Raw genomic sequence first — 12,856 nt, 5'->3', positions numbered from 1 at the left:
GGATCCAGTCGGCGGTGGGCCTCTGCAGCAGGATATTCTCATGCCGACAGGCAGCCCAGCCATGGCTTCCTTGTGGCCCACCTCCTTGAGGTAACGCTCCGGCCGGCTGCAAAAATTTAGCCCCCGGTTTTGGCAGATGTGTAGGCCGCATCCCGGAAGCCGCACCCACAATATGGTGTCCTAAGGCGGCTCCGCCCACCTTTTCTGGCGCTTCTCACCTAGCATGGGAGCGATCGCTTCTCTCAACCACCACCAACGTCCACGTCCCTCTATTCTACCCCTGCTATTGCTCCCGCTGGCTGCAGAAATTTAGGCCCCAGCGTGGGCCTATTCGTGGAAGTCAGAGGTGATGGTTTTGCACTGAAGGGGCACATGCAACCGGGTAAGAAAGTACTGCTCCCCCCCCCCCCCCCGCATCTTCCCCCTGTGCTTAAAGGAACATGACCAGTATTCCCTAATCTTAAAGGCACATGTCCAGAATTCCCTGGTCTTAAAGGTGCATGACAAGTATTCCCTGGTCTTAAAGGTGCATGACCAGTATTCCCTGGTCTTAAAGGCACATGACTAGTATTCCGTGGTCTTAAAGGCACATGGCCAGCATTCCCTGGTCTTAAAGGCACATGACCAGTATTGCCTCGTCTTAAAGGCACAGAACCAGTATCCCCTGGTCGTAAAGGCTCATGACCAATATTCCCTGTCTTAAAGGCACATGACCAGTCCGAAACCAATCACCCTAAATGAGCTCAAGAGCTCTCCGCCGCCGACCCCAGCTTTTCCCAGGGTACCTAGTTCCCTGAGTGAGCTTCGTCACTGCCGCAACCCATGGCTTCTCTGACCAAGAGATTGAATCCCTCTGTGGCTCGGAGTGCTCGCAGGACCGATATAGATGGTCCCTCTCCTTCATGTGAGCCGTCGGCTAGCAGGGGCCGCAAATATTCTAGATACGTACAGGCGTCTAGAAACGTACAGGCATCCAGAAAACGGAAGTTTTATTTCCTGATCTCACTCACCAATGGTTTGCTGAGAACAAGACTCTGAATATGGATCAGATATTGCCCTGGATCTGGACTCACCAGAACTTCAGAAAAGGATGGATTCGCCTATTTATATAATCAACCAATCTCTGTAGATTGACGAGGACTTCGGTTGTATTCTAGATCACGCAGTGTCCCTCATAAGGAGACTAAACTCCCAGCAGAGCATTTGCCATTCACCCGGACAGGGAGCGTCCGGATAATCGATTCACTGGACAGAAGCCTCTGCAAGCGTGGTATCCTTTTACAGCCAATATGCAAACACGTGGGGTGTCCCCTCCACCTATACCCCTAGGACGTGGGATGCCATGCCTGGTCTGTTTCTTAGGGGCGACGGGTCCTTTTAAAGGGCACCGATCTCCCCACACCATCATTAGACGAGCACACGGAGTGTAGCCTCCATGTATCCTCTTCTGCAGCCAGGGCTAACACCAGACAATCAGCCCTGTTCAACCGGGGACCTTAACTCTGTGGATGTACAGAGGCACCCTTTTTGGCATGCGAACATGCCCCTCTGCATCACCACTATTTAGCAGATGATGCAAGAAGGCGGACGATCCCTCTCCACTTCCCTGTTAAGAGGATTTTGGATTGAGGGTTCATCATTTTAACTCCGCACCATCAAAAGAGAGCGGTGATAGCAAGAGACGGCTTTTCCGGAACTTTCGGATGCAGCCGCGCATTCTGCCACTTGGCAGATTAACCGGGTAGAATCTCCTGTGGTATACCTTCCAGTATCCCTGCCCGATGGGTCATCAATTAAAAATACAACGAACTGTCAGATAGCAAATCTGGTTCATTCCGTCCATCTTTCGGCCTCGGGTTCAGTGCTCTACCCTTCCTTAGCCGCCGCATGGGTTGCTGCAGCAACGGTCTCCTGGTCGGAGACCTTAACTTCCTTGATTCACAACAGTAACCTTTTCCCGAAGACAGTACAGCTGGTCAATCAAATTTCTTGAGTGGGAGACTAGCTGCTTCACGCCTCTCGGATGCGGCTACTTGCGCGGCGCTGTCAGCCGCAAATACCATTACACTCAGAAGGACTTTATAGCTCAGAGAATGGAAGCGTACTCTGCATTCAAAAAGCTTCTGACATCACTCCCTTACCAGGGTGATCGGTTATTCGGTGGGAAGTTTGGAGCGTTCCCCACACAGGAACAAAGGATCGCATGTTTCCTACAGACCCTACCAGCAGTGGATGAGTTGACCAGGACGGTCTAGATCTAAGGGATCTTAGTTCCAAAAAGGGGACCAAAAAGTAAGGCCGATCCTGGACCTCAAACTTCTGCCAAGCTTGACAAGGTCCCCCTTCTTCGGATGGAGTTCCTCCTATCAGTCACTACTTCAACGGAAAAAGGTGGAGTTTCTGGCATCCACCGACATTCAGGATGCTTACCTTCACATTCCTATTTTTTCCCTCTTCAAAAATTCCTTCGCTTTTCCATTCGCGAACAGCATTTTCAAATCACAACCTTGTCCTTTGGCCCTGCTAACGCACTCAGAGTGTTCGCAGGGGTTATGGTGGCTGTCATGTTCCTCTTGCACCCTAGAGGCATGGTTGTCCTACCCTATCTGGTCGACTTTTTAGCTGCTCTTACAGGACTGCGCTGAGTCGTCTATATCTCTTGCAATACCCTTTCTCACCTGGGCTGGCAGCTAATCTTAGACAAGTTTTTCCAGCCCAATAGATATCCTTTTTGAGGATGATCCTGGACACTTCCAGAAGGTTGGTAATTCTCCCTTGAGACAAGGCAGTGGCCCTTCAACATTGCGCACTTGTTCACTCATCCCTTCATTCCATTCGATTTGCTAGGAGGGTTCCGAGGGAAAATGGTGACGACAATGGAAGCGGTTTTCTGCAGATCAAACAGGGTTTCAGAGGGTAGTCTCTGAGCTCCTTCCTCATCCAGGAGAGATCCTTTCTCCCGATTGAATGGTTATTAGTGACTACTGATGTCAGTCCTCTTCTCCTGATCATTGTTCTGGGGATCCGAACGGTACAGCTAGTTCTACAGCAGGTCCACTGCCTTCTGGCGGGTCACCCCATCCAATTCAATCAGACAATGCCACGGCTGTGCCATTCATCAATCATCTAGCAGGTACCCACGGTCAGGCGTCATGGTCGAGATACCTCACATTCTCTGATGGGCTGAGATCTATCATTCAGGTAACCTCGGCACTATACATCCCAGGAGTAGAACTCTGGACGGTATACGCCGTCAGGGTCCTGCCTCAAGTGAGTGAGAACTTCACCCGGAAGTCTTCCATCAGATCTGCCTCCTCTGGAGCACTCCAGATGTAGGTCAGATGACATCCAGACTGAACGCCAATGTACTCTAGTTCATGGTTCGGCCTCGAGATCCAAAAGCCATGCAGTGCATGCTCTGATTCTTCCATGGTACCAGTTTCCATAACCCCTCTTCCACTACTTCCGAGAGCCTTTTGGAAGCAGGAAGGGCCCCAGTGATCCTGGCAGATTCGCACTGACCACTTCAGGTTTTTTCGTTTGCGGAAATAGTATTTTTCCGTCTTATTGCAACAAAACAGACTTTACTATCAGGGAAGGTCACCCTTTTTTCTCTGCGATCTCGTCATCCTGACGAGTCTTCGGATCTAGCCGTTCTGTTCTTTCAGACTTTTTTCCCTTATTACCTTCAAGGCAAGGTTGTCCTCAGGCCATCCCGTCCCTTGGTACCAAGGTGGTATTGAATTGCCACTGTTATGAGGGCATCGTTCTTCCCTCATCTTTCTGCACCAGTCCACAAAACGGAATGGGTTCCCCATATTCTGGATGAAGTGAGTGGTCTGAGTAGGTACATCTCGAGGACGACGTCCTTCCGAAGGTTGGACGCTGTATTTGGGGTTCCTGATTGTAAGAAGGCGGCTTCCTGATGGTTACAGGAAGGTTTAGCAGTTTCATCGGCCATTTTAACCTGGTGGATTCGTTACACCATCCAGGAGTTCTTCCATGTTAGATGTCAGCCTATCTCCCTGTCTATCGAGGTTTCTTGGGTTCTAGGCACCTGGCGTCGGCAAAGCACGCATGCCAGCTTGCGGGTTCTTCCAGTCCGCATGCATTCTTGAAGCACTATAATTCCCAGACTTACACAGATGTGATTAATATAGATAACGTAGGCACTACTAAAAAGTGGTGCCCAAGTAGGTGCCCAAGCCGTAATACTAGTAACGATAAACTTGGCACACACCAATAAGTAGATGCAGTGAATAGAATTTGAATGAGGTAACGTACATACAGTGACGTTTCGGTCTATACACAAGACCTTCATCAATGTACCTTTAAATAGATAAATGGCTCCTGTTTTATAAGTAGAGGCGATCACAGGTGAGGACGCCGTATGTGTGTCACGGACACAGTGTCTACCGCTTGTCCTGTGTCAATTATCTATTTAAAGGTACATTGATGAAGGTCTTGTGTATAGACCGAAACGTCACTGTATGTACGATACCTCATTAAAATTCTATTCACTGCATCTACTTATTGGTGTGTGCCAAGTTTATCGTTACACATATGTGAGTCTGGGCAGGCAGACTCTGCAGGCCGCGGTAGCGCTCTTGTAAGTAGCGGTTACACAGGGCCTGATCTGATGATGTACCCACCCAGGGACTGCTTTGGTCTGTGTCCCCCAATGAGGCGAAGGAGAAATAGGGATTTTTGTGTACCCACCGTAAAATCCTTTTCTCCGAGCCATTCATTGGGGGACACAGCTCCCACCCTGTTATTAGCTTGTGCTTGTTTTATAATTTGACATGCTATACTCTCATTTATATAATGTGACATGCTATACACTCATATGTTGTTGTTGATCTCCTACTGCTTTTGCACCGAACTGGTTAGCTAAGAGCCAGCAGGAGTGTATATACTGCAGAGGAGGAGCTAACTTTCTTTGTATCACTTAAGGTACCGTCACATTTAGCGACGCTGCAGCGATCCAGACAACGATCCCGATCGCTGCAGCGTTGCTGTTTGGTCGCTGGAGAGCTGTCACACAGACAGCTCTCCAGCGACCAACAATGCCGGTCCCCTAGTAACCAAGGTAAACCTTGGGGTACTAAGCGCAGGGCCACGCTTAGTAACCCGATGTTTACCCTGGTTACCAGCGTAAACGTAAAAAAAAAAAAACACTACATACTTACCTTCCGGTGTCTGTCCTCCGGCGCTGTGCTTCTCTGCACTGACTGTGAGCGCCAGCCGGAAAGAACAGCGGTGACGTCAGCGCTGTGCTCTGCTTTCCGGCTGGCCGGCGCTCACAGTGCAGAGAAGCACAGCGCCGGGGGACAGACACCGGAATGTACGTATGTAGTGTTTGTTTTTTTTTACATTTACGCTGGTAACCAGGATAAACATCGGGTTACTAAGCGCAGCCCTGCGCTTAGTAACCCGATGTTTACCCTGGTTACCAGTGAAGACATCGCTGAATCGGCGTCACACACGCCGATTCAGCGATGTCTGCAGGAGGTCCAGCGATGAAATAAAGTTCTGGACTTTCTGCGCCGACCAGCGATGGCACAGCAGGATCCTGATTGCTGCTGCGTGTCAAACTTAACGATATCGCTAGCCAGGACGCTGCAACGTCACGGATCGCTAGCGATATCGTTGAGTGTGAAGGTACCTTTAGTGTCAGCCTCCTAGTGGCAGCAGCATACGCCCACGGTCTGTGTCCCCAATGAATGGCTCGGAGAAAAGGAATTTACAGTGAGCACACACAAATCCCTATTTCGTTAGAGATCCCCTTTTAGGTTATCCAGGGTTTTGTTTCATTCATGGTGTGCCCATCTCTCCCCAGAACCGGTTCTCCAGGTACCAGGACAGAACCATCATCCAAACACACTCAGCCATGTTTGCTGGTACCGAAACCAGAGTGTGTCGCTGACTGATCACATCACTATGATGGAGGTAACATACAGTGCTCAGTATAATACCTTATTCACACCAGCATGTACATTTGCATCTGCAAACAATGGGACTGGGTTTTGTTTTTTCAACTATACAATGATACATTTTTTTTCATCCATTTGCATTCATTGCGACAAACCCCGTGGTTCAAAACCTTCTAAGGGCATGTGCACACGTTGCGGATTCTCTGCGGATCCGCAGCGTTTTTTGAGGTGCAGAAACGCTGCAGATGCGCAATTGATTTACAGTACAATGTAAATCAATGAGAAAAAAATGCTGTGCACACTTTGCGGAAAATCCCCTGTGGAAACGCTGCCGTTTAAAAGAAGTAGCATGTCACTTATTTTTTTAAATCTGCAGCGTTTCTGTACCCATTCTATTATAGAAAACCGCAGGGGTAAAAAATGCAGCAAATCCGCAAGAAAAACGCACAAAAAACGCGACAAATCCGCAGGTGCGTTTTCTGCCAGGAGAGGCAGAATCTACACCAGAAATTCCTAAGCCTAATTCGCAACGTGTGCACATAGCCTTAGACCTGTTAATCTGTATGTTATGAAATATATTATTTAAGGTAAAATTACACATTCTGTGTAGTTGGCATGTTTTGTTCTGTCTCGGGGAAAGCTGGGTAACTATTCTTATTGTATTGCTGGGGAATAAAGTATAGCAGAAAAATCACCACACAGCTATATATTGAGGAATAGCTGTGGTGATTTGCAGATTGAGGCTCATGGAGCCGCCTTACAGATTTACATGGGCTCTAGCACTGTTGCTGAATCGTATGTAATCCGTATACATAAAGCAGGAGGCTGTCAGCCTGATGGCGTTACTACTTTCTTATGGTGGCCAAAGTCATGAGATTTGAGTTTTGCAGGGACCTGCTGTTAATCTATGGTAATTTATAGAGGCTAGCGGTATCAAATGTCCGATCTTTACAGTTGACCGACCATTTTTCCGTACCGACTATGTCAGGATTTGTAGCATGCATCTCCAGTACTGGTATTTCCCATTTGCCTGTAATTAATAATTAATGTGGTTCCTCCTGTCTAGAATCAGCTCTCCGGTTATTTGCTTCGCAAGTTTAAGAACAGCAATGGCTGGCAGCGACTCTGGGTGATCTTCACCAATTTCTGCCTTTACTTTTATAAAACACATCAGGTAAAGAAATAAGGTCACAGAGTAATTCCACATGCGAGAGTCATTATCACATTGTGTTCTTCATGAAGGTATTTGATTTTGAACACGGACTATGGGTTTAGCCATTACGGATCCTTAAAGGGAACCTTGTCAGCAGGTTTTCTCAATATAAACTGCGACCCTCGCTTTAATCCCTCTTTTACAGCAGTCTGGCAAGCTGTGTACAAGTCCCTAATCTCCCTGCAGATTTCAAAAAGTAACTTTCTTAATCCCCTCTATATGGCGCTCTCTGGTCAGATAAACGTCGCTGGTCTTGCTTCAGCGCCTCCTCTTTCCCCGCAATCGCCATCCTCCTTCCCCGCTTCATGTGGATGATGTGTCCTATGCAATCTTCACAGTGTCCCTAATCTTGCTCCTGCACGGTTGTACTTTGCTCTACCGAGTACCGACTGTAACGTGCATGTGCCGGAAAAGGCAAAAGATTCCCTGTTGACCCAGAAGTAAAACTGGCACATGCGCATTACAGTACTTTGATCTGCCCTCAGCAGCCAGATTAGGGGCACTATGTAGATAGCTTAGGACACGTCATCCACATGAAGCGGGGCAGGAAGATGGCGATTGCCGGGAAAGAGGAGCCGCCAAAGCAAAACCAGCTCAGACTGCATCGCTCCATATGGGGGGATTATAAAAGGTTTTTTGGAGGATCTGCAGCGGGGGTTGAAGACTTATGTACAAATTGCTAGACAGATTGAAAAGAGACATTAAAGGCGGATGCCATGAATGCATAGGGAAAATCTGGTGACCGCTGCCATTTGTGTACATAACAGACCCTAACACAGACATTCTGATCTTATCACACGTCCATTTATGTAAATCTCGGCAACGTAATTGTTGTAATGTGAGCTAAAGGTACCGTCACACTTGGCGACGCTGCAGCGATACCGACAACGATCCGGATCGCTGCAGCATTGCTGTTTGGTCGCTGGAGAGCTGTCACACAGACAGCTCTCCAGCGACCAACGATCCCGAGGTCCCCGGTAACAAGGGTAAACATCGGGTAACTAAGCGCAGGGCCGCTCTTAGTAACCCGATGTTTACCCTGGTTACCATCCTAAAAGTAAAAAAAACAAACGCTACATACTTACCTACCGCTGTCTGTCCCCGGCGCTGTGCTTCTCTGGTCTGGCTGTGAGCGCCGGGCAGCCGGAAAGCAGAGCGGTGACGTCACCGCTCTGCTTTCCGGCCGCTGTGCTCACAGCCAGACCAGAGAAGCAGAGCGCCGAGGACAGACAGCGGTAGGTAAGTATGTAGCGGTTGTTTTTTTTACTTTAACGATGGTAACCAAGGTAAACATCGGGTTACTAAGCGCGGCCCTGCGCTTAGTTACCCGATGTTTACCCTGGTTACCAGCGAAGACATCGCTGAATCGGTGTCAAACAGCGATGTCTACGGGGAGTCCAGCGACCAAATAAAGTTCTGGACTTTCTTCCCCGACCAGCGACAGCACAGCAGGGGCCTGATCGCTGCTGCCTGTCACACTGGACAATATCGCTAGCGAGGACGCTGCAACGTGACGGATCGCTAGCGATATCGTCTAGTGTGACGGTACTTTTACTATTCATGTTCAGCTTGTTTCACCACCATCTTACATAACATCACGTTACAACCTTGGTGGAATTCCACCATTATGTCTGCTTCAGATGAGCATATGCAAAATCGTCTGTTTCATCCAGAAAAAATGAACACTATTTTTCATCCATATGTCAGTTCTTTACAGCTGAATGGCATTTTTTTACATGAGCAATTTAATAATTGATAAAAGGCCAAATGCAGTTTTGTATGTTAATAAATGTAATGGACAATGGACAATGTGAAAAATGCATGACATACAGATGGTGGCGCCTGTCTGATGTATTTTTTGTTCACCTATTGACTTACAATCGGGAACATGCGTTTATGTGCTGGAAAGCTTATCGCAGTAGTGCATGCTGCACGTTTTTTCATGCGATCGGTCCGAGTGTATAAACGTTAATGTGAACTACCACATTGACTCGAATTCATCAGTATGCTATCTGTTGGCCAGCGCATGGACTGATTTATTCGCTTGTCTGAACAAGCCCTTATTGTGCGTCTGTGGACGAGACAAACTGTAAGTAATGGATGGGGTTCGGCACATCCCAGGGACGTTCATCCCATTCAGCAGGTAATACCAGGTGGCTTCTTTTTGACCTCTACTCTGATTTTTATTTTGTATTTTTGGGCAATTTTTTGTTTTGTTTGTTTGCTTGCCCGCTGGGTGCTTTATAGCTCACTGGTCACTATGACTATTATACTATATACCGGCCGGATTTAGCGCCAATAGATTGCACCAATATTTATTATCAGCATCTCTATTCGGTCTCCTTTTTGCCACCAATTAATTAAATTTGCACATGCACTTTATAATATTCATTTGGTAAATCTGCTTGCTATATATTCTATGGCTTATTGACACAGGTATGCACATATATGTTGTTCTTACACTGGTTATATATTTAACTTATTTTTAGTGCTGCCATTTACATGTCCCTGGTGTTGTGCTTTTTATGGTATTTTTTCCCACTGTTACACTATATTATATATATTTTAATAAATATTATAATTTATACTGCATTTTTGGACTTTGTTTCGTTTTTTTCTTCGTTTTTTCTATGTTTTCCCGATTTGTCCGATACACCTTCCATTGGTGCACATTGGTGGTTATATATATATATATATATATATATATATATATATATATATATATATATATTCTCCTCCCATGTACAATTGCTATGTGCACCGTGCCTTGAGATATATTTAAACGAGACAAACTGTAAGTAATGGATGATGTGTGTTCTCAGGAAGATGCTCCTCTCGCCTCATTGCCGCTGCTCGGATACACCGTGAGCATCCCGTCCTTCTCCGATCCCGTCACCTGCCGTCATGTCTTCAAACTGCATTTCAAATCCCATGTATACTTCTTCCGAGCAGACAGCGATTATACATGGAGGAGGTATGACGCTAATGCTGCTATTGTTTCCACACGCTGTCCAGACATTCCTAATATTCTTATATTGGAACATCCAAGGGAAGCTGTGAGGTGATTCATGTTGCATAAACCACAAGCAGCATGAATCCCAACCCAGCTACTGCATGTGTTGCGGCTGCTGAGGAAGACTCAAACATATTTTTTGAGCACGCCGAAGACACTCTGTTAGCACACAAGCGTACTCGTAGAACGTCTTATCCCAGCACGTTCCCTCATCACTACTGGCTACACAATTCCAGTCCGGTATCTTATTCTCTGAAACTCAGCTGTTTCACAGAAAAAAATGCTTTGAAGATCCGGCCAGGGACCAGCTTAGTCCGACTCTTCCCAGTGCTGCAGGAGGTGATTGAAAGATCTCTCTCTATGTACACGAGAGGGCGAGACCTGTCAGTCAACAGCAGTGGTGCTGTGAAGAGACGGCCTGCGGCAGGACCAGACTGGTCTGCTCTCTGGCTATTGCCCCCTGCCAGATCTTCAAAGTATATTTTCTCTGACACATCGGAGTGTTTCAGAGGACACTATAGCTGGGCGCAATGAAGCGGACAGTCAGAGATTCCTGCTGCCTGCGGTGTGGGACGCATCAATCGCCTGACAGCTTGCCTTTATATTTTCAATCTATGGAAAGTGAATGACTGAACGCACACGCTGCCCACAGTAGACTCCAAGTCACTGGATTTTATGAATAAATTATTAAACCTGCTCTAATTATAGACTTCAGATTTCAGTCTTGCGCTCCTGTGTCCTGGTTTCAAACTAGAAGACGTAGGGACTTTTTCTTGTTAGTCAGAAAAATATCTGGTAATTGATCTATGCACCTTTACACATTCTATGATCCCACCTGCCTTGGAAGCAGCTGCCTGGCATTGGTCTGCTGTCCACCTATGATCCAAAGTTCTCTGTATTTTAGGTTTACCCACTGTGTTCAGTGTCATTTAGTGACACCTATTAGAATTCACAATTACTTTATAAGCTGATTTATCAGTGAGGCTTTAATCATGATTTGCCACTATAGATCTCTGGGGTTTCTACTCAGGCTGTATTTGCACATAAGAAGGTTGGTGCATTCATTTTAATTTTTGTTACTGAAAAATCTACAGTTGAGGATCCAATACGGAGGAAAAGTATCAAGGAAAGACTTACTTTTCTAGTTGTACCCACTATTTACTTCCGCAGATCTGACTTTTGCAAGTATGTGAAAGCTGGATCACATCCCGGTGTCGCTCAGCATTCCCAGAAAGATGTCATTACGAAACCGCTGTGCGGAATGTTTCAATATCATTACAATTTAAGGCTATGTGCACACGTCAGGATTTCTTGCAGAAATTTCCTGAACAAAACCGGACATTTTCTGCAAGAAATCCGCATGAGTTTTTTTCGCGCATTTTTGTTTGTTTTTTTCCGGAAAATTAATGAACATGCTGCTTTTTTACCATGCACAAAAATGGCAGAATGCATTAAAAATGATGGGATGCTTATGTATGCGTTTTTTTAAAAAAAACACAAAAAATCCTGAACGAGTGCACATAGCCTAAGATCTATATATATTTTATGTTTCAATGAAATATCAAAGCTTTGGAGAGCACAGTGTGGGCGAGTTACGATTGTCAGTGAGGTTTCTACACTTGTCTTTTACATGCTTGGATCAGGCGGTAAATTAGCTGATAACGTCCCTTGTCTTCTGCATCTCCAGGTGGATGGAAGTGATCAGGCGAGGAGTGAGCTCTCCAGGGAAGATCGGACACTTAACTGAGGATGGGATCATTGGTGATTTGACCCCTTGATAAACTAATTATAGCTTGAAATGAGGACATGTATATACAGGAACATAAACTGGCGATTTACAAATAATGGAATCTGCATGGGCTCAGAAATGGGGCCAATTAGAAGAACATCTGGTCGGGTATTACTAAAGCAGAAAGATTACATTTACCCACATGTTTTGAACTGTCTTTCCTAAATTCCACTACAACAATGCAATCATATCGCAAATGATCCATAATGAGAAATCAGCAGCAACCTGAAAATCCATAAATCAAAACTCCTATTGCTTATTATTTTACAACTTCATAATCCAGTTTGTGGGCTGCAATAGAAAGCACATATGGCTTACGAGTGGCTAGTAAAACTGGTTTCTACGAGAATAGCAGGCTGTATTCATAGTATTGCTCACAACCTATGCAAGTGAAACATCTATAGTAATTTATGTATTTAAAGGGAGTTTCAGTCCAGGCTAACAATACTAAGCACATATTCTCAAATGGAATATAGCCCCTATTTTTTTTTTTTTTTTTAAATCACACCTTAAGGTCTCTTTCACAAGTCTATGTTTAAACAGATTTCCTATTCTTTTTCATATTTGTCACATGTTAAATGTTTCAAATCACCAAACAAATGTATATATTAGACAAAGATAACACAAGTAAACACAAAATGCAGTTTATAAATGAAGGCCTTTATTATTAAGGGAAAAAAGAAATCCAAACCTACAGAGCCCTGTGTGATAAAGTGATGTCCTTTGTCACAACACTGCGAGGCACTGAGCTGTGCTAGCACATGCAGCTCACTGTCTCTGCTCCCTGGCATGCTGAACACTCGCTCTATGCCAGCGATCAGCGTGCCAAGAAGATTTCGCAGAACTAGATTCGTAAAGGGACAAATGGATTATTATCTTCTCGTCGGAGAGGAGAGGAATATTATTGT

At 45.7% G+C, this 12,856-nt stretch overlaps 1 protein-coding gene across 1 annotated transcript in view; it reads left to right on the top strand.

Annotated features, from left to right (window-relative positions):
• Nucleotides 1-12,553, top strand: part of FARP2 (FERM, ARH/RhoGEF and pleckstrin domain protein 2) — a 135,956-nt gene extending 123,403 nt beyond the window's left edge. The window contains exons 24-27 of the mRNA XM_069726779.1: nt 5,840-5,949; nt 7,000-7,107; nt 9,969-10,120; nt 11,847-12,553. Coding sequence (XP_069582880.1) covers nt 5,840-5,949; nt 7,000-7,107; nt 9,969-10,120; nt 11,847-11,937 — 461 coding nt within the window. The 3' untranslated portion in view covers nt 11,938-12,553. The remainder of the gene's footprint in view (nt 1-5,839; nt 5,950-6,999; nt 7,108-9,968; nt 10,121-11,846) is intronic.
• The last annotated feature ends 303 nt before the right edge of the window (nt 12,554-12,856 follow it).

This window comes from Ranitomeya imitator, chromosome 5 (assembly GCF_032444005.1).
Source record: "Ranitomeya imitator isolate aRanImi1 chromosome 5, aRanImi1.pri, whole genome shotgun sequence".
Taxonomy (NCBI): Eukaryota; Metazoa; Chordata; class Amphibia; order Anura; family Dendrobatidae; genus Ranitomeya; species Ranitomeya imitator.
Note: the sequence above shows the minus strand (reverse complement) of the source record. Positions and strands in the feature narration are given on the sequence as shown.